Below are 26573 nucleotides of genomic sequence, written 5' to 3' on the forward strand. Positions count from 1 at the left end.
ATGCGTATGGCGTTTTACAGTGGCGCATGCGTATGGCGTTTTACAGTTTTACTTGTGAGGCTGCCTCTACCAGTCCTCTCTCTCTTTTTTTTTAATTCTTCAAAAAAATTATTAACATTTATTAATTTCTGAGAGACAGCATGAGCAGGGGAGGGGCAGAGAGAGAGGGAGACACAGAATCCGAAGCAGGCTCCAGGCTCCGAGCTGTCGGCACAGAGCCCATGCGGGACTCAAACTCACGCGAGATCACGCGAGATCATGACCTGAGCCGAAGTCGGACGCTCAACTGACTGAGCCACCCAGGCGCCCCTATGATTTTGTTTTCATGTGTATTTGTTTTTGAGGGAAACAGAGAGCAAGCACGAGCAGGGGAGGGACAGAGAGAGAGGGAGACACAGAATCCAAAGCAGACTCCAGGCTCTGAGCTGTCAGCACAGAGCCCGATACAGGGCTGGAACTCACAAACCGTGAAATCACGACCTGAACCAAAGCCAGACACTCAAGCAACTGAGCCACCCAGGTGCCCCGGACCTCTTTTATTTTTAATGGTTATTTATTTTTGAGACAGAGCAACCTGCAGGGGAGGGGCAGACAGAGAGGGAGAGAGAAGATCCCAAGCAGGTTCTGAGCTGTCAGCACAGAGCCCGACATGGGCCTCAAACCCATGAACCGTGAGATCATGACCTGAGCAGACGTTGGATGTTCACCTGACTGAGCCACCCAGGAGTCCCTACCGGTCCTCTTATAACAGAAGCTATCCTCATTAGGTCACATTTTATAGTCCGGCAAAATGAGAAAATCAATAATATTGAGTGACTTTTTAGGGTTTTTCAGTAGTTTATTGGCTTGATGAGACATATTCTCCATGGAGTGTAGGCTGTTTCACCCCCATTTAAAAAAAATTGAAATAGGGGCGCCTGGGTGGCGCAGTCGGTTAAGCGTCCGACTTCAGCCAGGTCACGATCTCGCGGTCCGTGAGTTCGAGCCCCGCGTCGGGCTCTGGGCTGACGGCTCAGCGCCTGGAGCCTGTTTCCGATTCTGTGTCTCCCTCTCTCTCTGCCCCTCCCCTGTTCATGCTCTGTCTCTCTCTGTCCCAAAAATAAATAAACGTTGGGAAAAAAAAATTTAATAAAAAAAAATTGAAATGAAAAAAATTTTCATTGAATTTTTATTTTTATTTATTTATTTATTTGAGAGAGAGAAGGAGAGAGAGTACGCATGCACGTTGCATGAGGAGCAGAAGCGGGGGTGGGGGTGGAGGGAGAATCTTAAGCAGATTCCACACTCAGCACACAGCCCTGAGCCACTCAGGTGCTCAGTTTTCACTGAATTTTTTTTAAGATTATTTATATTGAGACAGAGTGCAGCTGGGTAAGGGGCAGAGAGAGGGAGAGAGAGAATGTGAGGCAGGCTCTGTGCTGTCAGCACAGAGCCCGACACGGGGTTCAAATTCACAAACCACGTGATCACGGCCAGAGCCGAAATCAGGAGCTGTCAGATGGACATTCAACCAACTAAGCCACGCAGGCACCCAGGTTTCACTGAATTTTTGTATGACGCTGGGGAATACAGAATTATATGCGGTTCTCTTGGAGGAGAATTGATGAGTTTTGAAATTTTACAAGAAGTGGAGACTGGCAATTATTCTGAGTGATTTAAAGGCCTAGCTCACCTGGAAAGAGGGACAAGGCAGGTGGGAAGCGTTAAGGGAATATAGCATGGAAACCGCAAGAGCATCAAATTTGAGTAAAAAAATAAAAGATGCATGTAAAACATTTAACCAGGGTCTGAACATGAGAAACATTGAATAAAGATTAGCCATTAGCCACTCCAAAGGGGTGGGCACGGTTAATACTTGTGAATTCTGCGATAGGTCAGTAAGGTACAGACTTAAAAGGGATTTTGTCATCATGAGGTGACTAGAACCCTGTCAGAGGGTTTCTGTGGAGCAGGGGTCGTCCATCTGTAGAACTCTGGGCTGTGGAATATTAAGTACAGGAGGAAATGTCGACCAAATCCACACAAATGTCTGTCTCCATTTGTTAAGAGTGTCTGTGTGGGAGGAGGGGAGGGGAGGGGCTGTGGCCAGGAACCTTCAGTTTAAGGACGCGATTTTTGTGTACCTTTCCTTTGGGAAGACTTGAATACGTTCGTATGCTGGGGGAAACGAGTCTTGTCGGGGGTCTGAGGTTACAGGTGCTCTGGGTAAAAAGCCCAGGGTTCTGGAATGAGAAGCCAGGGAGGACATGGAGAGACACTCACATCTGCAGATGCCTCCTGCAGCTTCTAGAATGGCCCAGAACGGCGCCTTTCACACTCCCTTGTGCACACAGATCACCTGGGCATCTTTTAGACGTGCTAGTTCTGATTCGGGAGGCGCATGCTGTGGGCACCCAGAGTCTGCATTTCCATTAGGCGGCGCTGAGCCGAGCCCGTGGAAGCAGGGGCTTTTCCTACGCAGGAGAATGCGCGTGTCCCGCTTGGATACTGGGGTGCCCTGTCAAGGGCTCACTCGGAGTTGCGCGCTGATTGTCTGAAGTGTTTTGTATTTTCTTCTGTGATATTCTGTAGACAGAGCAGATGCGAATTGCTGATAAGGACTGAAAAGAAACCAACAAAAAATGGTTTTTTAACAGGGGAAACCCCTAGTTTTTTTTATCACTAAAAATGCAGAATTTTAGTTGCTGGTTTGTTTCCATCCTCACATGAAAGGTATAGGTATAGAATTCCAGGTTAACACTTTTTTAAATTAGTAGTTTAAAAATATCTCTTGGGGCGCCTGGGTGGCTCAGTCAGTTAAGCGACCGACTTCGGCTCAGGTCATGATCTCACGGTTAGTGAGTTCGAGGCCTGCGCCGGGCTCTGTGCTGATGGCTCAGAGCCTGGAGCCTGCTTCGGATTCTATGTCTCCCTCTGTCTATGCCCCTCCCTCTGGTTACAATCTGCCTCTCTCTCTCTCTCAAAAATAAATAAACAGTAAAAAAAATTTTTTTTTTAAATCTCTTCATTTTCTTCCCAAGAGGAAGTTGAGGTAAACCTAAGATGACCATAATTTGACAAATGGGACACGTACTCATTGGAAGTGACTTCCCTAACGCATGTTTCTGATGTTCTCCTAATTTATATTATTCATGGTCAGGGTCTCTAACTTGCCTGGGAACCAAATTAATTGTAATCCCATCTAATAAATTAGGATGCATGATTGAGTTTCCAGGCCAATTATAATTGCATTTCCAAGCATAAATTAGAAACATTTGAATTGAGACTACTTTTTCCTATTTTAGTAGTATTTATGTTCGTATTTATGTTCCTTCTCTGAAAGACGCAACTAGAGATTTTTTTTAACAATGTAATATTTTATGGTTTTGTGGAAATTATATATGCACATTAAAAACTTAATGTAACAACTACACAGGAGGGTAAAACCAAAGTATTACTCCAAATTCTACCATCCAGAATATCCATGGTTATCTGTGCAAAAGAGTTACCACAGCAAACCTAAGACCACTCTCTTAGGAATTCCTAATTAGGGGCGCCTGGGTGGCTCAGTTGGTTAAGCGCCCGACTTCAGCTCAGGTTACGATCTCAGGGTCTGCGGGTTTGAGCCCTGCATCAGGCTCTGTGCTGACAGCTCAGAGCCTGGGGCCTGCTTCAGATTCTATGTCTCCCTCTCTCTCTCTGCCCCTCTCCCACTCACCTCTGTCTCTCTCTCTCTCTCAAAAATAAATGAACATTAAAAAAAAAAAAAAGAAATTCCTAATTAAAAGATTGGCTCTTGGCTGGCATGTGGGAACTCAGGTTTGGGGTGGGTTCCCCCCATTCCCTAACTGTAAGAGGGGCTCACTGTCCCTGAACTATTAGTACAACAGTATGGTTGTGATGGCCACCAGTTTCTCAAGGGCTGTCTGGGTATTTGGGCCGCAGCCTGGTGACCAGTGTTGTCAAAAATCTGGGCACTGAGTGTCTCCTTAATGTCTCTGGTGGCGGCATTTCACATGTATTACCTGGTTTCCTGTGGACTTCATGCTACACATGTTTTCCCTGTTCTTACTTTTACTATAATAAATCATAGCCCAGAGTAGGACTATATGCTGAGCCCTATGAGTCTCCCTAGTGAATTAGCAAACCTGGGGTGGTCTGGGGGACCCCAATACATTACCATCAAGTGAACATCTTATCTGGTATCTCAATGCTTGATAGTTTTTTAATAATAATGCTTGAAGTTTAATACTATTTGAGCTTAACAGAAGAAAAAGGAATCTTCAAATTTGGGGGAGAAAATGATTATGAAAAGTATTATGAGATCAAAAGCATTATTTAAAAAATTTTATATTTGCTTTATTTTATACTGATGCCCTAAAATTAAGTTCCATGCAAGTTACTTATATGTTCCTCACACCAGTCTTTGTACCTCCCAATTTTTCTAACATTATTATTTCCTAATTGTTAGTTTTATTACATTGAATATTCTTCCTTCACCATAATTCCTGGTTTATTTAATTTTAGTTATATATTTATGTGGATGATAAAGTGATCAAGACTTTTACACCTATTTCTTTACACTTGGCTTGTAAATTTGATCATATCTTGGGGTGCCCGGCTGGCTCAGTCGGTAGAGAATGTGACTCTTGATCTCAGGGGTTGTGAGTTCGAGCCCCGCACTGGCTGTAGAGATTACTTAAAAATAAAATCTTTTATGGGGTGCTTGGATGGCTCAGGGGGTTAAGCATCTGACTTTGGCTCAGGTCATAATCTCACGGTTCATGAGTCAAGTCCAGTGTCGGGTTCTGTGCTGACAGCTCAGAGCCTGGAGCCTGATTCGGATTCTGTGTCTCCCTCTCTCTCTGCCCCTCCCCCGTTCATGCTCTGTCTCTCTCTGTCTCAAAAATAAATAAAATGTTAAAAAAAATTAAAAAAAATAAAAACATTAAAAAAATAAAATCTTTTAAAAAATGTGATACCTTTTGTTTCTAAAAAGGAGTCCACAGATAGCCATTTTGTTTGAAATTGTTCACAACAAACTTTGCCTACCACTGTACATGAAGTCCAAATTGGATTGCACACGCTTCTCTCCCATAATATATAAGTATCTGCATTATTTTCTTTGAGTACTGAGTATTGTACTAGCCCATTTATTCTTGTTTCCTGCTTATCTGTAGAATGGCTGAATTTGGCATTGCATCGATTTGTAACAAAGCCTCACGGGTGCTATGTTCTCTGAGTTTTTTCTTTGAGAATGGTTCTGTCACATGTACGTTTGAATAACAGCTTAGCTGATTTTATGTGTGTTTGTGTATATATTATATATATATATATATGCATGTATAGTTTATTTTCTTACTATTATGCAAACTTTGCTATATTAGCTTCACACATTAAATTTTGTAGGGAGAAACTGACATGGGGAAAACCATATTTTCTCCATCATAATCAATTTGCCCTTTTTACCTGGATGCCTGAAAAATTAACATGTTTATAATTTTTTTCTTCCACATTTTCATTTAAATTCTAGCTAAGTAGCATGCAGTGCAGTATTGGTTTCAGGAGTAGAATTCAGTGATTCATCACTTACATACAACACTCAGTGCTCATCCCAACAAGTGTGTCCTCCTTAATACCTGTCACCCATCTAGCCGATCCCCCCCCCAACCAGCATCCCTCAGTTTGTTCTGTATTGTTAAAAGTCTCTTATGGTTTGCTTCTCTCTCTCTCTCTCTCTCTCTCTCTCTCTCTCTCTCTCTCTCTGTTTCTATTTCTGTTCCCGTATATTCCTGTTTTGTTTCCTAAATTCCACATGTGAATAAAATCACATGGCATATGGTGTTTGTCTTTGTCTGACAGACTTATTTCTCTTTGCATAACACACTGTAGCTCCATCCGCATCGTTGCAAATGGCAAGATTTTATTCTTTTTGATGGCTAAGTAATATTCCAGTGTGTGTGTGTGTGTGTGTGTGTGTGTGTGTGTGTGTGTGCGTGTGTGCGTGTGTGCGTGTCTATGTCTATATGACATCTTTTTTATTCATTCATCAGTCAATGGACACTTGGGCTCTTTCCATAGTTTGGCTATTGTTGATAATGCCACAAAATTGTATTTTTCTCCTTGAAGTTCAATAGCACAAACTGTGTCTAAGTGTTGCTGATTTTTATCAATATTCCTGGATAAAATTCCTTGTCTTTTGATTTGCATATATATATAATTTACATATATACGTGTATATCTATGATTTCCACATATACTTGTTTATCAGAACGTATTTAGAATGTGTTCCCTCTGTGCCTTGACATTTTAAGAGCGTTAGAAGCTCCCAGGTGATCCTCCTAGGAAAGCAAGTTGAGAGCCACAGTCCTTGCTGCCTTCTTAGTTTTCCCTGAGATATGGGATGGTCTGTAGAAAAACACTGTTGCAAGAGTGGCCCACACTCTTACTTGTTTTGTGATTTCAGATAAATTATAACCTCCCTGAGTTTCTGTCTCCTCATGTGTAAAATGGAGATCATAATGGTTATGGGGACTGGGGAGGAATAAGTGAGATGAGCAAGCAAAGCCCCTGGGGGACGGATTCTGCCATCAACGTTGCGTGTGTGCATTAGCTGAAGCAGGACAAAACAAACCCACCCAAGCCCTGGCTTTTCTCAAAGACTGCTATATTTGATACATGACACAGTTCTGTTGAGTTGAATTACATACCAAGTCCGATGTTCTCTCCATATCTGAGGCCTCATATTCACGTGATTTCTAACATATTAAGATAATTTACTGAATTTGATGTTTTTATGTTCATCATTCCATGATTACTGCACAGATTATTTGATTGTACAATACCTTGCATTTTATACCAAACAAAACAAAGATAATAGTGTCTTCCACAAAAGCATCCAAGAACTGGTAACCTAGTATTTATTGTTAGTATTTCATTGTATTTTTATCGTTTGCCAGGTAAGTTGAGCTTATTAGAATATTGCCCAGATAAGGCACTAAAATACATATTTTAGTTTTTAAGCAGAGAGATGGGATGTAGGAGAGATTTATAAGAAATTTATAAGAATCAACAATATATAATATTCCATAAAATATTAAGGATTTTCACCTAATCCATTGCACCAAGGGTATTTTCATTGACTACAATACTTTGTCTTATTTGACTGCACGATGACACCAGTAGATACTAACTACTCTAGAAAAATACATGATTTTGGAGAGTATTCACGTCGCGGAAGGGCAGAAAAAAGAATGAACAAAAATTAATGAGCATAGTAACCATGATTTTCCCCAATTTTATTTTATTTTATTTATTTTTTTTTTTCAAAGTTTATTTATTTTTGGGACAGAGAGAGACAGAGCATGAATGGGGTAGGGGCAGAGAGAGAGGGAGACACAGAATCAGAAACAGGCTCCAGGCTCTGAGCCATCAGCCCAGAGCCCGACGCGGGGCTCGAACTCACGGACCGCGAGATCGTGACCTGGTTGAAGTCGGACACTTAACCGACTGCGCCACCCAGGCGCCCCTAATTTTCCCCAATGTTAAATTAGAGCCAATGACTTGGCAAAAGATGTATGATTTGTATGATTTGCAAAATTATTCACGTTTGTAATTTTGAATTTTTTTGGCTTACTTATTTTGAAGGAGAGAAAGGGAGTGAGTGAGCACACAGCGGGGGAAGGGCAGAGAGACAGGAAGACAATCCCAAACAGGCTTCGTGCCATGGTGCCATCAGCATACAGCCCAATGCAGAGCTCAAACTCACAAATCATGAGATCATTACCTGAGCCGAGATCAAGAGTCGGATGCAGCTGTGCCACCCAGGCACCCCTCATATTAATAGTTTTATAAGGAGTTGGAATTACATTAATCTTACAATGAACAGTTTGTGTTAGTTAGTAGCTGGTACAATTTTATAAACAAATACAGCATTTAGCACATCCATCCGTGTTTCCACACGTTTTCGTTTCCCATGAAGCTGATGGCCATTGTACTCATCATGATGGGGGTAACTTACACCTTCCCTAAATTTTTCACATCTCTCTTGACGAGTCTCCCAGTAATTAACTCGTAATATCACAAGAAATAGTAGGTGCTTATTGGTCAGGAGTATCTTTACTGACACTGAGTGACCTACGTTCACAGGATTTACAACTGGCCATTAGTGGCCCAATTTACACATTTTCTTTATGTCTAGAATACTGATATTCACACATCATTTTCACTGACTTGCATTCATTTTTGTCTTTATTCCATTCAACTAGTGCATTCTCAAGAAGCTATGTTTAAAGGCATAGTGACAGACCTGCATACAGAGACCATATATTCGCCAATTTACATTCAGACCACTAATAGTTTTTCAACCTAATCCAAGATAATTATCCAAGATAATTGATAGAGAACATTAAAATCTGCCTTTAATAAACAATGGAACCATTGAATCCAAGTCATCTGTAAGATACTTGTACCAAATCCGTGTATTTGTAAGACGAACCCCCAAACTTAGACGTTTTTCTCTCTTGTAAGTGCCAACAGGGCAACGTCCCCCCACACAGATTTCAGAACTTAACCTGGCAGTAGCATGTTGGAAACTTGTGATGGTCACACTGTGGAGAAGCAGAGCCAACTTTCTGTCTGTGGCTCTCAAAACATTTTTGTCGGAATAACAGAAGAATTTGGAAATGTTAAACAGTAAACTTGTAGCATGGGAAAAGAAAAGAGACACCAATTACTCCACTGCTATTGAGTACCCATTGGGGTGCATAATAGGGCTTCGTCCTTTGTATGCACCGTCTCATGTAATATTCATAACGTTATTTGTATTACTTCAGGCTCATGTACCCGTCGAGAAAGCTCCAGGGCAAGGATGAACTTTTTTTGTTCATGCATTTGTTTCCACGGTTCTCCAAACACTCACACGCACACACAAAAAAATCACAGTTTTGAATCCATACCAAGAAGGAGAAATATTGAATAAATGTACAGAACGCCTCTCACGTCAACCGGAAGATCTAAATGAGTCTGCTAATTATCATTGTTCCTGTTACATGACATTCACTGGGAACAAATGGTTCGGACCTGGGAAGGCCACTGTTTTTGTTTATTTGTTTTTAATTCTGCCCCATTTGCTCCATCAGTAAATTGTTAAGATGAGGAGATACTGTCTCTGACCGGGAAGTCTCTCACAGTTCAAGGGTATGGCGGTTGGCGCAGTGATGGTGAGAGTCACATGAGCAGAGAGCCCACACTTTGTTATCTGAATCTCGAATCATACCCTGTTTTCGTACTTGAAGATGGAAGAGGCCGAGGTGATCGTGCCGTAGCGCAAACTGAGTCGTGGTGATATCCCAGTTAGCAAGCCGTAAACACTTGCCAGATTTAATAAAGTTATTTGTACACGGCCATTTCAGCCCATGCAGGCCAATTGACTTGGGTAACTAAATATTTTCTTTCAGTGCATGTAATATATACGTTTTGTTGAGAGAGAAACTGGCCAGCACTTCATCATTGTCATGGATCCCTTTACATCCTTCCTTGATTCCACAGTTAGGGTTGGACTTAAATTTAGGAATTCAAAAGCCAGTGAAGGGAAGCACACCTAGCAGCTAACAGAAAAATGAACTGTGAAATGAAGACAGGAAAGCCTTAAGGACTGACGAGGCTTTCAGTGTTACGCAGTTAACAAAAAATTAGCTACAAATTTATGGTACTTCTGTATTGAAACCATGGCCTTTCTTGTAGGTTTTACCCGGGAAGTTCTTCAGTTGAGACACTGTTTTGACTAATAATCATTTATTTGACATCCACGATTGTAACTTACACTTTGGGGTTATACCTTTTCTAACCAGTGCTTCCAGTTTTCTCCCACTTTTGTCAGAGGCTGAACTCTTCCATCATATTTAATGGTCATACAGCATTGACACCTGAAAGGACATTAGATTTACGCTATCACAAAGACCATGTGTCTGGGAGAGAGTGCTCGTATCTGATACCACACATGTCCGCACAGTATGCACACATTTCTCGCCCATAGGTAAGTTTTTTTTTAATTGTGGTAAAATACACATAATGTAGCACTTGCCGTCATAACTCGTACGCAGATTTTTTTTTTAAATTTTATTTTGAGAGAGAGAAACGGAGAGAGAGAGAGAGAGAAGGAGCAGGGAAGGGGCAGAGAGAGAGAGGGAGAAGAATCCCAAGCAGACCCCATGCCAAGTGCAGAGCCCGACGTAGGGCTCAATCCCATGAACTGTGAGATGGTGACCTGAGCCAAAGTCAAGAGCCGGATGCTTAACCGAGGGAGCCACCCAGGCGCCCCAGGCAGGTTGTGAAGGCACCATCGGGGGAAGGAGAGGAGAAGCAGCATGGAGGACTGCCCTGGGGTTGGAGTTTTCCTGGGTGACTGGGACGGGTCCTGGTGCTGGAGTTACCATGTTTGTGGTTTCCAATGACATTTCAGTCACCATCAACATGAGGAGTAAACTGGCTATAATTAACTCCCTTTTTGGAAGCAAGGTAAAGACGTGGGTGTCGCTAGCTGCGTAGAGGGTCAAACTCGGTCATCAGTGAGGAGCAGTGGTCAGCATGCTGGCAGGTGTTTCCCAGCATGTGGTAGAGACTCGTGTTCAGTCACTGAGAAGCAACTGGTAACACAGGGTAGGTCTTACCAGGTGGTGGGCAGCGTTATCAGGAGATGCCCAGATGTTGCCAGGTAGCGGTGAGCCCTATGCAGTCATCGGTGAGGCCAGTGTTGACTCAGCCACCAGAAGTGTTGCCGGGTGCCATTCAGGGGTCCCCGGGTGCTACCAGTCATGAGTCATGGCTAGTCAGCAGTGTGGAACAGCACCTACCACATGCTGTTCACATTGCACCCCGGTTCGTGGTCACCACTGCCACCACATGTAATTCTGGTGTCGCTGACTCCTATTTGACATCAAACAGTAAACAGAGAACCTTCCTCGGTGGTCTCCTACCTCCAGGAGGAAGGCTCTGAGTGGAGCCCCTCTCTGACACTGCTGTTGGCATTGCTTAGGGCTGACTGAGCACAGCCTCACCAGAGTTCGAGCCCATGCAGGTGAACACTTCGTGCACACGGAGGGGACAGTTCCAGACAGTGCCTGCGGTTCACCACATGTCTCTCAGTGCCCCAGTTCTTGGCAGAGGGTGGGTGTGGGAGTGCCATCCCCACTGCCTGGGAGCCTGGCTCACAAAACCTTCTTTAGCAACAACATGGCACCCTTACAAAGGGGATGGATGGAGGGCTGGGACTTTACCTGGCTGGACAGGTGCATTGCAGCTGACAATGGGTTTAGGGGACTGGTTGGGGTTAGGGTAGCTATCTTGGCAACCAGCCATCAAAGCAAAAGGAGCATCACCAAATGCTGTCCTGAACCATTTTTCCTAAGGAAAAAGACACATTTGATAAGTGACCCTTTCCACTACTCACACTGTTTCCGTAATGCGACTGACTCTCTAAACAAGTCAAGGAATACCTGTTCTCTCTAGTGTTTCATTGATTGTGGGCTCAACTGAAATATCATCAGCCCTATGCTATCCAGAACTTGACTGTGTCACAGGTAACAACGATTCACATTCGTTTTCTGCAGAATTTATTGACAATTCCATATTGATAAGAGGTCCCATGTGCACATTAACTCTAGAAGCTGGATATTATTAAAAGATGTTCAATTAACTGAGGCTTAGACTACTATTTGATAAGCTATCACTAAATGTGTTAACTGATGTGAGGGTTGTAAATGTTCCGTAGGGCTACAGCGAACACATCTTGATTAGTATTGACCGTGCAAAAACTAAATGACTCATTAGAGAATGAAAATATGTGTACAGTGGTCCCAAAGAGCTCCTCAAATGGTACTAACATCCTTTATGAATATTTGTAATCAATTATTTGACAACCACATTTAACTCACAATGTAACACTTTGTGAATGTGCGTTTGTATAATTCATGTGTATCTGGAAAGGTACAATTCAAGGGTCGGGTTCCTTTTAGAAATTAACGTACAGTATTATGGGTTTGGGGGGGGAAAAGAAAACAAATCTATTTATTTTGTAAAATATTCCAGGGAAATTTTGACCAAGTAGGAATTTTTTACCTTCCTTTCTGATGTCTTGGAAATCAAGCATCCTGAGTCTGTCATAAGAGAAGTTCTCTTTTAAGGGCACCAGGTTGCCTCTGTCAGTAAGAGCGTGTGACTCTTGACCTTGGGGTTGTAAGTTCGAGACCCACGTCAAGTGCAAAGGTGACTTAAGAATTTTACATCTTAAAAATAAGAGAATGGTTCTTCTCTCTTTAGCCTCTGTTCCCCAAGAAGAACTACGAATGCCTGACGAGCTGTGAGTTCCTCAAGTACATCCTAGCGGTGAAGCAGGGGGACTGCCCGGCCCCCGAGAAAGCAAGCGGATTTGCCGCCGCCTGTGTGGAAAGTTGTGAAGCTGACAACGAGTGCTCTGGGGTTAAGAAATGTTGTTCCAATGGGTGCGGACACACCTGCCAGGTGCCCAAGACGCTGTACAAAGGTAATGAGCAGAGCACCCACTGTGAAGGGACCCTCACAGTGGGGTTGTGTGTGCATGGGGAAGGGTGTCAGTCAAAGATGGCACTACGGGGGTGCCCCGGGGGCACAGTCGGTTGAGCGCCTGACTCTTGGTTTCGACTCTGGTCATGATCTCACAGTTGGTGAGTTCAAGCCCCACGTCAGGCTCTCTCTGCCCTCCCCCACTCACTTACTCTGTCTCTCAAAAACGAAAACCAAAAACAAAGATGGCACCATTGGAAGAAAAGAAAAACGGTAAGAAAGTGTACTTTGTGCCACAAACATCTGAAAATACCACCGGATCGTATAGATCAGCCACAGCGCACACATTCTGGGGCAGAGCAAATCATCCTTATCACATTTATTTATTTTTTTTTAAATTTTTTTTTCAACGTTTTTTATTTATTTTTGGGACAGAGAGAGACAGAGCATGAACGGGGGAGGGGCAGAGAGAGGGAGACACAGAATCGGAAACAGGCTCCAGGCTCCGAGCCATCAGCCCAGGGCCCGGCGCGGGGCTCGAACTCACGGACCGCGAGATCGTGACCTGGCTGAAGTCGGACGCTTCACCGACTGCGCCACCCAGGCGCCCCATCCTTATCACATTTAACATTTCAGGAGGACAACATCACTTCAGGAACTTTCTCGTACTTTTCTCCAGTAAGAATAAATCAATTCGGCTGCTCCGGGTACATTGGAGTAAATGGATTTAAATCCTTGGAAAATGGGCTGGGGGTGGGGCACCCTTGAGAAATGCATAACCAATGCACCAGTATTGTGGATTTCTTGTTGGCATAATCCAAGAACACGAATGTCATTGTGTGGACTGTCACTATTTTGAGTCGTGTCTTGAGAACCAGGGGGAGGAGGAGCTATCTTCCAGAGATGGGGAGTCAGTTCATCAAACCATTTATATATATAAATATTATTATTAATATTATAAGTAGAGAGAATCATCTTTGATTCTCCTCTCTTTCACACCAAATATATATTATTTCCAAATATAGGTCAGTTATTTTTAAACCGCATGAAACACTATCGCCAGCAATATGCCCGTTTTGAATTATGTGCTGGCTGGCGAACTATTTTCAGAAGTCTGCTCTTAGATCACTCTCATCTCCCAGGACTTATGTCCCTGCCCCGGTCTCCTCTGGCCCACACTGAGAATTACTCCAGTCTGAAACCTGTGTAATCCATCCGGCTTTTCTTTTCTTACTGCACCCCCCCTTTCTTTTTTCCATAGGATCTTTGGAAAACTGGCATAAATACCTGTCTCAAATTCAAAATAATTGCCGCTTTCCCCTTCTTACTGGGTGACGTTTCCTTAACAGATTTAAAGTTTTATTGTTTTCATGCCTCTCATTGTAAACTACATAAAATCGCTTTTGCAAAACCAAACACCATTTAATTTTTCTAAAGTCTGTTATTATGAAACCTTCTCTGTTATTATAGATCATTTGCTATTTAAGTATTAGCATTTACCACAAAAATAGCATGCTTTTATAGTGATTGTTGAAAACCCATTTGTAAAACCCTTAGTGTTTTTAAAGTACAGTGTTTTAAAGAGGCATTCTATGTTAAAATATGCTTTTTATTTAAAAAGCATTGAAGAGTCAGTGTGAATTTCAAATATGCCTGGTTCACCAAGAATAAAGGAAATAGTCTGTGAAGGGCCAGCATAAAATGATTAATTATTAAAAGAGACTTGCAATTTAAGCCTATGCTTAACTCTGTCTTTCTCTCTCTCTCTGTGTCTCTCTCAAAAAAACATAAACATTAAGAAAAAAACTTTTTAAAGGGGCGTCTGGGTGGGTCAGGTCATGATGTCACAGTTTGTGAGTTCAAGTCCCATGTCAGGCTCTGTGCTGACAGCTCAGAGCCTGGAGCCTGCTTTGGATTCTATGCCTCCCTCTCTCTCTGCCCCCTCCCTGCTTGGTCTCTGTCTCTGTCTCTCAAAAATAAACATTAAAAAATTAAAAAAAAATTTAAACCTATGCTTAACTAAATATGATGGACTTTTAAAAGAAGCATTGAAGTCTCTCTCCTTCTATAAAGTAGCTCTTGGCTTTTTATGGAGACGGGCAGTTCATGCAGAATTCATTAGAAATAGGATGAACAGTCTCTTGACCTGATGATGACTTTTGCCCAATGAGACTAGGATTATATTCCTGTTTTTTTGAGCACACACATAGCTGCAGGTAGGTATTTTCCCCTACGCTCTGTTGGGCAGTCCCTGAAGGCTGGCTGGTTTCCACGTCGGGGGGCATCTGACCATGGCAGTGAGCATGCGAGCAGGTGCAACCAGTGCAAGTCGGAGGGGCCCCACACAGCCGGCCAGAATGCTTCCCGCCGCAGCCTTGGCTGATTAGCCACCCGAAGCGTGTAATCGTGTTCCTGACTGGAGTCGCACCGAGGAGCGTGGTGGGGCTCATGGCCCCCTATCTCCCAGGTAGAGGGTCCTCTTGGACCCAGCGCTTGGCTGTGCAAGGAAAGAAAGACCAACTACCCAGCCAGACATCCCGCACCCAAATCCCCCTGGGCTCGTCTGTGGGGGACCAGCCCCCACCATCCTACTGGCCTGCCCGTTGCCTTCTTATTGTCCCGAACCAGCCACGGGTCAGAAGCTTGCCCTCTGCTCACTGCTCAGGCTAGGTCTGTGCCGTCTCTTTCCTTAGGAAGAGGGCACCCATCATTGGGTGAGATGGGGCTGGTCCTGACCCCAGTCTGCAGGTGCTGACACTGAGCTTGCAAGCTGTTTCTCAGACGACTTGGTATTCAGTGGCGGGAATACATCTGCCCCCCTGGTTCCCAGCTGGGCCAGCTCTCCTGGTATTTTCACTTGGAGTCTGTCCAACTACCACAGCAGGGCCTGAAATCACTGTATTAATACAGTGTAGGTCAGTTAAAAGATTTATCAATATCAGATATATTTTTTAAAATTTTTTAACATTTATTTATCTTAGAGAGACAGAGATAGAGTGCAAGTGGGGAAGGGGTAGAGAGAGAGGGAGACACAGAATCCGAAGCAGGTTCCAGGCTCCGAGCTGTCAGCACAGAGCCCGACGTGGGGCTCGCACTCAAAAACCGCGAGATCATGACCTGAGCCAAAGTCAGACGCTTAACTAAGCCACCCAGGTGCCCCCCAATATCAAATATTTTAAACTTTTTTTTTTTCAACGTTTATTTATTTTTGGGACAGAGAGAGACAGAGCATGAACGGGGGAGGGGCAGAGAGAGAGGGAGACACAGAATCGGAAACAGTCTCCAGGCCCTGAGCCATCAGCCCAGAGCCCGACGCGGGGCTCGAACTCACGGACCGTGAGATCGTGACCTGGCTGAAGTCGGACGCTTAACCGACTGCGCCACCCAGGCGCCCCTCAAATATTTTAATAAAAGCACTGATTTGTCAGTTGTTGGGGTACAACATCAGGTCCAGTATTCCTTATCAGAGTACTCATGCACATAACGCTCACCTGTGGACAAATAATCATGTCAACTTTTGCAGTAAATTGATACGTACTGGCCTCTACTGTTTTTTTCCTTTCATGAAAGCTTATTGGGTTAGTAAAATTTTCTTAAAGTACAGAAATACATACAAATGTTCTGTTCAGCCTCCTGTGCTTGGGGTAGGGAAGAGGGGGACTTCCTAGATTCTATAGCTTCCAAACCTGATGATGCTCTTAAAATCAATGCATGTTTTGAAAAGATGGTCAACAAACTGCATTCTATTTGAGCGTTTAATTTGGCTTATGCTGTAGGAATTGTCCTAAGCCATTGTCTCTGACTAAGTTGACCTTATAGACTTGTGTGAGAGTTTAAAAGAAAGCAAGACAACAGACAGCTTTTCCTTCACCCTTCAAATAACATTGTTAGCCACACCCCGGGATGGTTGCAAACGTTAACGCAGGTAAATGCCCCCTGAGCGGCCAGTACCCTGCGGTGCAAACCAGAGCATGGTCTTGGGAAGTTGAAAAGGCTGATTCTCCACAGGTAAAACATCAACGCTTGCACATCGGGCACTTGTGACCCCCCCCCCACCTTGTCTGTTTTAATTCTGATTTATAGCTGACCTACACTCTCCTCCCTCCAGAAGGTGATATAATTTTTTTTATTTTACTGGCCAAACTGGTGCTTCTGACTCGCAGCTCTGGCACTCATTTGGGTAGGGAAGGTGAGAACCTGAAATTGTTGTCCAAATGTAAAGACTGAGATCAATTTGTGGCTCTCTGTGATCTCTGTTTTCTCTTTACCATGTGCAAACCAACATTAATCATGTATTGCTTTGTTTCCAGAAAGATCTGATGATGGTGTTGACTTAATATCTCCATGAATGGCTTCATATTTGAAATATTTAAAGCTCAGGTCTTTAGAGATGGTCTAATAACACTTTTCACAAATCCATTTTTTAGCATTTTGAATACAGTGACCCGATTCCTGGATGTGATATGAACACAAATTGCCTGAGTACTGATTAGCTCTGTGAGAGATAATGGGTAGTGGCTAATTATTGAATCGTTGGAACACTGTATCTTGCCACATTTTCATAACATTTAGACTCACGAGAGAAACATTTTTACAGGAGTAACCAGATCTCGTGATTTACAACTGCCGACTGTGATCATTGAGTTTTCTGTCATTCTGTTTGCAAAGTTTTTTACATCATTGGGTTTCACCGAAATACTTGTCACGCTTTAAAGAAAATGCACCTGTAATGTCCCATACGGTGGGATGTTATAGGATAACATGTTTGACAGAACAGCACAGATTTCAGGGGACTAGGTTGTTCAAAACTAAAGAAGAAAAATTCTAGTCATTTACGTAATAAAGGACACACGGAGAAGGCATGCCTGGTGCACATCTGGTTGTGCAGCATGGATGCTGGCTAAGCTACCTAGGACTCTTCAGAAGGCTCTGGGCTGTGGGGGCCGGGTGTCTCGGGGCTGGGGGGGGGGGCCGAGGGGCTGAGCCCCATCTGCACACAATTACAGCCGAGTCCTGGAGCTCCTTCCAATCAAGGGAGCCAGCTGACCCTAATGCAAAGCAGATGGGTCGTTTCTCCACATGCAAATCGCAAGACTGTTGTACGTAATAATTAAAGAGATTGTTAAATGAAGAAATGGGAACTGACATCACTCTGATGCTCATTATGTTCGATTAAGGCTCTTGGTCGTTGAATGATATTCAAGATTAAAACCATCTAGCAAGGGGATTGTTATGCTTGCGTTTGCTGCTGATGAGTTCAGGTTACTTCAGCGGCCGGAGTATTTACCGGAGGTGCATTTATGCTGGAGGATTACGCATAGGAGGGCCAAGGAGAAACTTGGATGGGGAGTCTCAGAGAATGTGCCATATGAGTGTAAAGAACTCCGCAGTCCTCTTCTCTTTACTCAGCACAAAGACACCGTGTGAATCCTGAAATGTCCTCAGAGGCCACCCCCTCCTTGCTCATGTGCATACCCCTTGGCAGAAAGGGTGCCTAGTCCCCTGCCTGCAGCGCAAACACGATGCAATCATTTTGTTGAGATTTGACCTCAATCTTTAGAGAAGCTACTTTGGGATTAAAACTCATCTGCAACGAACTTTCAGATTTTCCAGCATATCAGCAATGGTTAGGAATCGGTCTTTTCTTTTTAACTGGGAAAGTTATGTCAATGCAATAAAACGATTCCATTTTGTAAACTTACTAACATAGTTTTGTTACTGTTTAGCATTTACTTTTCAAAAACATAAGAGTAAGCAAATACCTGTGCTAAGTTTTCTTCCTTCTGCTAAGTGAGTGCCCTCCGGCAGCGAGGGGGTTGCCCGTTGGTGCCAAGATGGCGTTCCTGTATCCTCTTAATTTCTGCTGACAGGGGGTTAGGCTGTTCCTTCAGCACACATTTACTGAGCATTTGCTGTGACAGAATGTGCTCTCCTGAGCCACGATGAGGTGTGGGAATGAAGGAGAAGGTGAACATCGTCAAATGACCTGGCTGCAGTAAGAAGGAGTTAAGTGCACATGTTGACTGTTGCAGGCTAAGCTTCGAAGAGAGAGCAGAGAATGGGACCTTTATTTCCAATGGGGAGGTTTAGGGTACGTCGCTCTGAGGGGCGGCATTCAGACTGAGCCCAGGAGTATTCACGTGTCCATGGTCAGAAAATAGGAAAGACAATTCAGACTGAAAAAAATCCGTATAAACGCGTCGTGGTGGTAGGAAGCAGCTGACAGTGTGTTTCTAGAAAAGCTGCGTGTAAAGGTAGGTTGTGTGACCAATATGTAAAATGTACCAAGAGACAAACAGAGAGATCACTGGTGGTAGATGATAAAGATAAATGCCGTGACGTGATGTTGAGAAGTTTCCCTTCGTTCCGCAGAAAATAAGATGTGATTGAATAGTCTGAGAAGGTGGAGGGGACAATCTGTCCCGTACTCTAGGAAAATCATAGCCACAAAACACTGTGAAGGGGGAACTAAAAAGATGGGCTTGCGGGCACATGGGACGGGACGTTGTTAGGAAGGTCCAGACAGGAGATAGAGGGCCGAAGAAAGGGTGGTCACCGTGGAGACAGGATGATTGGGGAATTCTTGAAATTATACTCTGCAGTCAAACCACGAGGTGTTGGTATGTCCAAGAGCAAGTCGAGAGGTCCCTTAGCGATCCAAAAGAATAGAGTTGCCATGCAGATACCATCAGGAGTGGGGACATCCTCAGGAGGGGCATTTGAGTTGGGACTCGTGCAAAGAAATTCATCTGGCCAGCAGGTGGACAATGGGACCTGCAGCCCTAAATCAGGGTACAGAATCGAGGGTCACATACTTAGCAGCAATACTCTAGGCCTGAAAGTGAATGTGACTCTCAATGTAAGGTTGTGCACCGAAAACAAAAGTTTATGACCTGAACCTGAATAAACCCTCACACAATGGCAGAACAGGAGACAAATTCCACCCCAGCCCGCCACATCAGGGACATTCAAATCAGAATCTTTAAGGGATATGCAGAGCTATGAAAAGTGCCTCCTTTCTCTACTTTTCTCAGTAGCTCTTCCTAATTCAAAATGTGGCAAGCAAGAGAGAAACCTGAGATCAGGTCATCGCTGTAGGCAACTTCATCTTCCTCAGACTTGACTACTTGATGTTCAAAATGGAGGTAATTAACCCTTCCCCCACAGCACAGACCCACAGTGAAGATCACTTGAGACACCAGCATTGTAGTAAAGGGACAAGGGATGCACATACCCCATCAGCAAAGCAAAACGGAGACTGCAGTGGGTATGGGGAATGTTTTCTAGAAAGTATTTTGTACAACTCATTGACCTTTGACTGGATATATTTGGTGCTGTTTAAAAATTACCCAACTCCACCCACCTCAATGTTTAAGGACTTTAAAGTGTCCCCAAACAAGGCGCAGCATAAATTAAGGTCAACGTGAAATCAGAGTTGATATTCAGTAAGGTCACTAACAGGCATTAGATATTATCTACGTTTTGTATTTGCACATTTTTCAGTTTCCTGTCTGTTTAAAATGAAGAAGTGGAAAACGAAATAGAGCATTATCAAATAACGTTTTCAAACGAGTTGTCAACGTGTTAGGCAAATGCTCATTCTCAAGAGAAAATGATCTTAATGGCATGTGAAGTTCTAGGTTGTCGTGGCGTTGAACATCGTGGTGCCATGGACTCTACCTAATCCAATTAGTCTTACACATCCTATGAGTACATAATCTCATTTTAAACTTCCCTTTCCATAATGGCCACCATTTGGAACTATGGTTCTTAAATCTGTCCATCGCCAGACCACTTGAATGCACCATGGGGAGAAAAAAGAAATCAGAATGATGAACTACTTTAAAATGAGCCACCTGTGAGGGACTTTTGAAGCAAGGCGGTCACTCGTGCCAAAACCAAACATTATAAATTCATCATTTTTCAATTTTAAGCCATAAGTCTATAGGAGGGAGCCCAGCAATCAATTGGGGAATGCTAAGGACCCATGCTTTGGAAATCATTCTTGTAATGTTTGACCACATGAGAGCATTTTAGGCTTATAATTTTTTTCCTTAGAAGGCAAACATTCTGAGATGGAAAGGCAAGTAGACCGGGGAACCACGTTGTAATGACTTTAGACTGTATCAGCAGAAACAGAGCATGTTGGATGGGAACAGTGTCTTCAAACTCTTCACGACCATGGCGTCACATGAATTCTTGTTAACCGCGTGGTAACATGGCTTATTCAGAAGAATGCACATAAAGGAATTGCTCTCAAGATGCCTGGGTGAAAAATGCTTGTTCAGAATCAGGAACCAGTTTAGAGTCTCTTTTTAAAAAAGGGAAAGCTAAAAGAAAAGAAGGTAATTCTCCTGAAATGTGGTGGGCTGACGTCAGTGTGAGAAGCTCTCAAATGTGAAACCGTGATAGGGAGAAGCCACTTTCCTGGGAGGAAGTGAGGATCTGTTGTCATTACAGGAGATTTGTCTTTTCTAAAGGTTTTCTTCCTCAGCTTTACCTCTGATCATTTTAATTGCCATGGTCCTGTTTTAGGTGTCCCCCTGAAGCCCAGAAAAGAGTTAAGATTCACAGAACTGCAGTCTGGACAGCTGGAGATTAAGTGGTCCTCGAAATTCAATATTTCCATTGAGCCTGTGATCTACGTGGTGCAAAGAAGATGGAATTATGGAATCCATCCCAGTGAAGACGATGCCACACACTGGCAGACGGTAGCCCAGGTCAGTGCTTCCTGCGCCCTACCCCTCCCCGCCTTGAGGCAATGTCGACCACATACCTGCAGGCAGAAAATTAACTTGCTGGGGCCCCTGGGTGGCTCTGTCGGTTATGCGTCTGGCTTCAGCTCAGGTCATGATCTCATGGTTTGCATGTTCGAGCCCAGTGTTGGGCTATAGGCTGACAGCAGGGAGCCTGGAGCCCGCTTCGGATTCTGTGTCTCCCTCTCTCTCTGCCCCTCCCCTGCTCGCACTCTGTCTCTCTCTTCCTCTCTCTCAAAAATGAACCAACATTAAAAAAAGAAAATTAACTTGCTGTGCCCCAGCCAGAGTAGCCTGACTGCCGAAATAACTCACTCAGATGCGGACATAATGGCACGTGTGTGTACGGAAGACAGGACGAGTCCACAGATATAACCCGGTACAACTAGCAACTTGACTATTGGCCTACTTTGCTCAAAATACGTGTGCAGTGGAGATAACTCTCTAATCTGAGTGTTCACATTTACTTCCTCCAAGAACTGCATTTCCTTGCGATAAACTTAACACCGGCCAGAGTCAAAGAAACATAACACTACTAGGACTAGTTCACGGGACATTGGACCATCTACACGACTCCTGTTTCTCCTGCATTTCAAGCCTTCCTTCTACACAAGGACTTGAGTAGCATGGAGGGAAGATTCCTATCGCAAAAGCCCTTAGTGGGAAATAGCCGTCAGCTCCTAAATCTTTGCTAAGTGCTTCCTCCGTCCCGCTCAGCTTACACACTGATACCCCACCTGCATGGAGTACGCTTGGGGTTTATCTTGACCCGTGCTGCTTCCTTTTCTGTCTCGCTGATGAGAAAAGCAAAATATTTTCTTTCTTTTTAAGAGCTGCTAAACGGACTGCCAGCTGCAAGAAAACTACACGGTTCTAGAAAATGAACAGATTCTCAGTGTGAACCTGCCTCATGTCCTCAGCAGCTGAAACGCCTTCTCCACATGTGTCTGGAGGCACAGATTCTGACCTTAAGTGGATCGGGTCATTTTTCTCCAAGGACCCGATTCCCGTTATTGTTTCCAGTAGATGCAGAATCAGTTTCAGGGTGCAAGTGTTTGGAGGAGGAATTTGGTTCTTTTCTAATAGTATCGCAAAGAGGATAAACACTAAAATAATTTAGACACTCCTAAATAAATGAACAAATGAGTGGGGAAAATGCCTGCTCAAATAAATTTAGGAACTGTTTCATTCCTATTTTCTTAAAACTTTTTTTTTTTGCTTTACTAAAACATAAAGGTGTTTGGCATACCGCCAACATACATGATATGTTCCTTAATGGGACAATCTCACTTGTAAATTTTACGAATTATTTAAAGATTTATGAAAGTAATGGACAAGAAGATCATGTCTCTCATTCCTTTTTTTGAAGAGAGGGAGGATCTTGAATAATAATAATAAATTTTATAAATGTGTATAATATTTTATATTACAATTCTATTTATATTAATATATAATACATTAATAGTAATGTAATTATTACTATTATTATTGACTAGTTCACATCTTTCTTTCTCTTCCTTCCACCCTGCCTTCTTTGTCTGCTAAATGCTATGGGGAACGTGCTGGCTTCAGGTTTTTAAACTAAAAGTTAAAAGTAAACGGTGATGTCTGTGGAAGGGTTGCCTCGCAGTTTGCTAAACGAGGTAGAAAGCCACACGTGAGAGTTCATAGCTTTTCCTTGGTCTCGGAAATGTTTCTCTTCCCTTAGATATTAAAGTAAATGTGACACCCCTTTGCAAGAAGTTATTGTGGACCCGGGCTAAGGAGGTTTCAGTTCAATCCCACTTGCCCACTTTCACGTACTGAGCGCACATTGGGTTTGGCACTGGGCAACTCACTGGGTCAGTGAGGCCCCGCATGTGGGGATTTGGCTCTTGAAGTCAATGCAGGGGTCCGCAGGTCCCCCCCACGGATTGTCGGGAAAGCGGGTATGGTTCCCCTCAGCCTGATGAGGTGGGAGGTTAATTGAAGTCTTGTGACTCCAGCAGGAGACGCAGCCAAACCCGGGCACCTTCACCAATGCCCACTTTTTTCCTTTGGACATTTTATTGGACAGAGAGACATCAACACGCCTCACCCTTGAGAAGCACGACCGGGTCCTTGCAGATCATACGTGATTTACTCAAATAGGGAAAAAAGGCTCGGGTTGCAACATACTTCCGGAAATTGTTAGCGCTCTTTAAAGCATGTGAGTCTCCATCTGACTCCCAAGATTCTATTTGGCAAGCAAGTTAAAGAGGCATTTTTCTTCTATAATTGAAAGGTGATTTCATTTTCTTGCCTATAATGTAATGATTAGCTCATGTATATATTCGCTCATATGTATAACTTAGCGATTAAAACCCTCATGGGTTTAGTGCTGTATTTAGTCACCAGACTCAAGTAGCTCAGCCATGTTCATACGGTTTTGACTCCAGAGATCTTTAACTCTTTGGGGTGAAATACCTATGAATGGAATTAAACACTTGAAACGCCCTGGAAATTCCTTGACCCCTGATAGCTCTTCTCATCACTGAGCACGGTCCCCACACTTAGGCACGAGGGCACAGGGACGTCAAGGCAGCGTGGCGTTGGCTGATGAGGTGGTGCACTTTTACGACAGACCCAGCTGACACGTCTGGGTAAAAGGGTTCTCTGTGCTCTGTGACATCTCCCCCCAGACCACAGATGAGCGGGTCCAGCTGACTGACATACGACCCAGCAGGTGGTACCAGTTCCGAGTGGCAGGTGTCAACGTGCATGGGACGCGAGGCTTCACCGCCCCCAGCAAACACTTCCGCTCTTCCAAAGGTCAGTCTCACTTTCCTGGCCCCTCGCTCCCCTCCCCCTCCCGGCATACCTGGGATGCACATCCCTTGTGTCCCCACGTTCCTATTCACAGCTGCTCAGCAGGTGGCTTTGCTGTTGTTGGCGAAAAGGACCAGATGTGTTTGAAGGCAGCGTGTGAATATACGATTAAGACCGTCATTGGGCTTTATACCTTCCAAACATCGCACAAGATAATCTAGTGGGGTTTTCTCACCTTTGAACTGGTGGTTTTCCATTATCAACTTGTGTTGAGTCTTAGCCTCGAGATATTCTGTGTCAGTCACCAGTGAATTAATTTTTAGAGGGGAGGGTTTCGTTTGAGCTACTTTAGACTCTGCGGCTTTTCTTGAAACGGTTGTCATAGTGAATGTGAGTTAATCTCTTTTATTTCATCACACCCAGAATCTAAACCCCGAGTCACCCCGAGTCATCTACTCACAGTCACCGTATTGTAGTTGAAGGACATACCCGGGTTAGATATGAGTGTTCCCTCCATGTGTATTCCCCCAGTCGTGTTTAGATGGCTGTGCACCTCCAGCGTTCATTATACGTGTGTTACAAAACCTCATCTCAGAGCCGGGCTGGTCGGCTTGTTCACCTACTAACCAGTCGCTCTCGTCTTACGTGGAAGCGAATTCAGATTTATTTTAAACACAACGCTTTGTGATATCAATGCATAACAGAAGGCTTATGACATCAGTCATACGTATGTTACGGGAGGGTTTGAACGGGCTGCTCTGACTTGCGACTTCTGCCGCAGGATTGGTCTTCAGTGGAAAGCTTGCAACCGAGATAATTTCACATTTGGATCCTATTACAGTGTGTGTTGTAGACTTTTAACTCTCTGTTTTTTTTGAAAAAGAACTTTTAAGAAAGGAAAAGTGCATTTTTTTCCCTCCATGGAGGCAAATGCACTAAGCGAGTTTAAAAGTGGAATCACGGACATCAGACCTTGTCTCGAGGCTGTCTCCAGTTGGCCTGATGATTTAGAGAGGGAAGTGCAATAATTAATTCACAGTGGGTTCGGAGGTGAGGATCAACTTGGGTGTCATGATTCAAAGGCGAGCCAGGCACGTCGCGGCCGAACTGTGTTACCATCTGTTCTGCTGCTGCAGGTCGTCTGGTGGCTCAGGTCAGGGCTGCAAATACGTGGGCAGAAGCACTTTGCAGCCTTTGGAGACACATGTGGAATACCTTTAGGGATGGGGCGGGATCTGGGCAGGGCTCTGTTGAGTTTCCAGGGCCGGTCATGTAGCTTCCAACTGCCTAAGAGGCACCCGTTCCGAGGAAGCAGCCAGGCTATGCTGTCCCAATATCCCTGCCGTGTGTCTGAGCACCTTAGTCATCTAGAATCACGGCTGCATCCCTCAAATTTAAAGGGGCTCTTGTTGAATGAGAATGCACCATGTTGGGGAAACATCACAGTCACCATTACTCTCTTCTAGTTACTCATTTTCCAAACACATCCAACCCTCAGCATCCCAGACTCCAGTTATTGCAAACCAAAGACGTCTGTGCAGAATTCATAGTACATCCTAGTCTTTTCCCAGCAAAAATGCATCACACTACTGTGGAAATGTAATACACTGGCTAAATAAATGGTCAAAGACATTTCCTTCCAGGACTGGCCTAAAGGATCCTTAACCATTTACAGGGTGACACCACGTCTTTCCCCACCTTACTCCAGTTTCATCAAATGTAGAAATGGGCCTCACTGGGAAAACAGTTTTTAAACCCCTTGAAATATAATTATTGCATCATTACAGTCATTCCTCTTAAGTGTACAATGGAGGGACTTGTGGTATTCACAGTGATTTGTGGGGCACTGTCTTCCCCTGTGAGAACCCCCCCAGGAGCCTCCATGCTGTAGAACAAAGTTAGTTTTGCATCTTTACCTTCTCCTTGGATCACTCATGTTTCATTCCTTTTTGTATTCAACAAATATTTGTTGAGCACCTATATGTATCAGGCACTGTTCTGGGCACAGGGGATAATAAATGAACAAAAGGAAAAAAACTATCTGCTCTTGTGGAACACAGACACACACACACACACACACACAGACACACACACACACATATTTATTCCAGTTGGGGGGTGTGAGGAAACAGTAAATAAGATTAATAAGCAAAATACTGTTGTAAAGTAGGATAGGGATTACTGATGATAGAATAGAACTCAGGACAATACTAAGGAAGGGTATTCGTTTTTTTTACAGTCTTAGCGAAGGCAGACAAGGGTTTTGCTGAGAAAGAGATGTGTGTGAAAGGAGACGGGAGGGGAGAGGAGGGGGAAGCAGGGATGCCGGGGGAGGCCACTCTAACGATCCTGGGCGAAGGTGATGGTACTTTGGACGAAGCCAGAAGTGAGTTGCCCGGAAGAGTGAAGAGTGAAGTTGCCAGTGAGTGATGCTGGTGGGCCACCTCAGTAAATTCTAAAAGTCACTGGCTGGTTCATTGAATGTGAGTGAGTTTTATCATATGTAAGTTA

General features: G+C 43.8%; 1 protein-coding gene across 1 annotated transcript in view; it reads left to right on the forward strand.

Annotated features, from left to right (window-relative positions):
- The window catches only part of ANOS1 (anosmin 1), a 388737-nt gene that overhangs the window by 322209 nt on the left and 39955 nt on the right, over positions 1–26573 (forward strand). The window contains exons 5-7 of the mRNA XM_040460147.1: positions 12298–12520; positions 21055–21239; positions 23936–24065. Coding sequence (XP_040316081.1) covers positions 12298–12520; positions 21055–21239; positions 23936–24065 — 538 coding nt within the window. The remainder of the gene's footprint in view (positions 1–12297; positions 12521–21054; positions 21240–23935; positions 24066–26573) is intronic.

This window comes from Herpailurus yagouaroundi, unplaced genomic scaffold (genome assembly GCF_014898765.1).
Source record: "Herpailurus yagouaroundi ecotype Mexico unplaced genomic scaffold, PumYag 248, whole genome shotgun sequence".
NCBI lineage: Eukaryota > Metazoa > Chordata > Mammalia > Carnivora > Felidae > Herpailurus > Herpailurus yagouaroundi.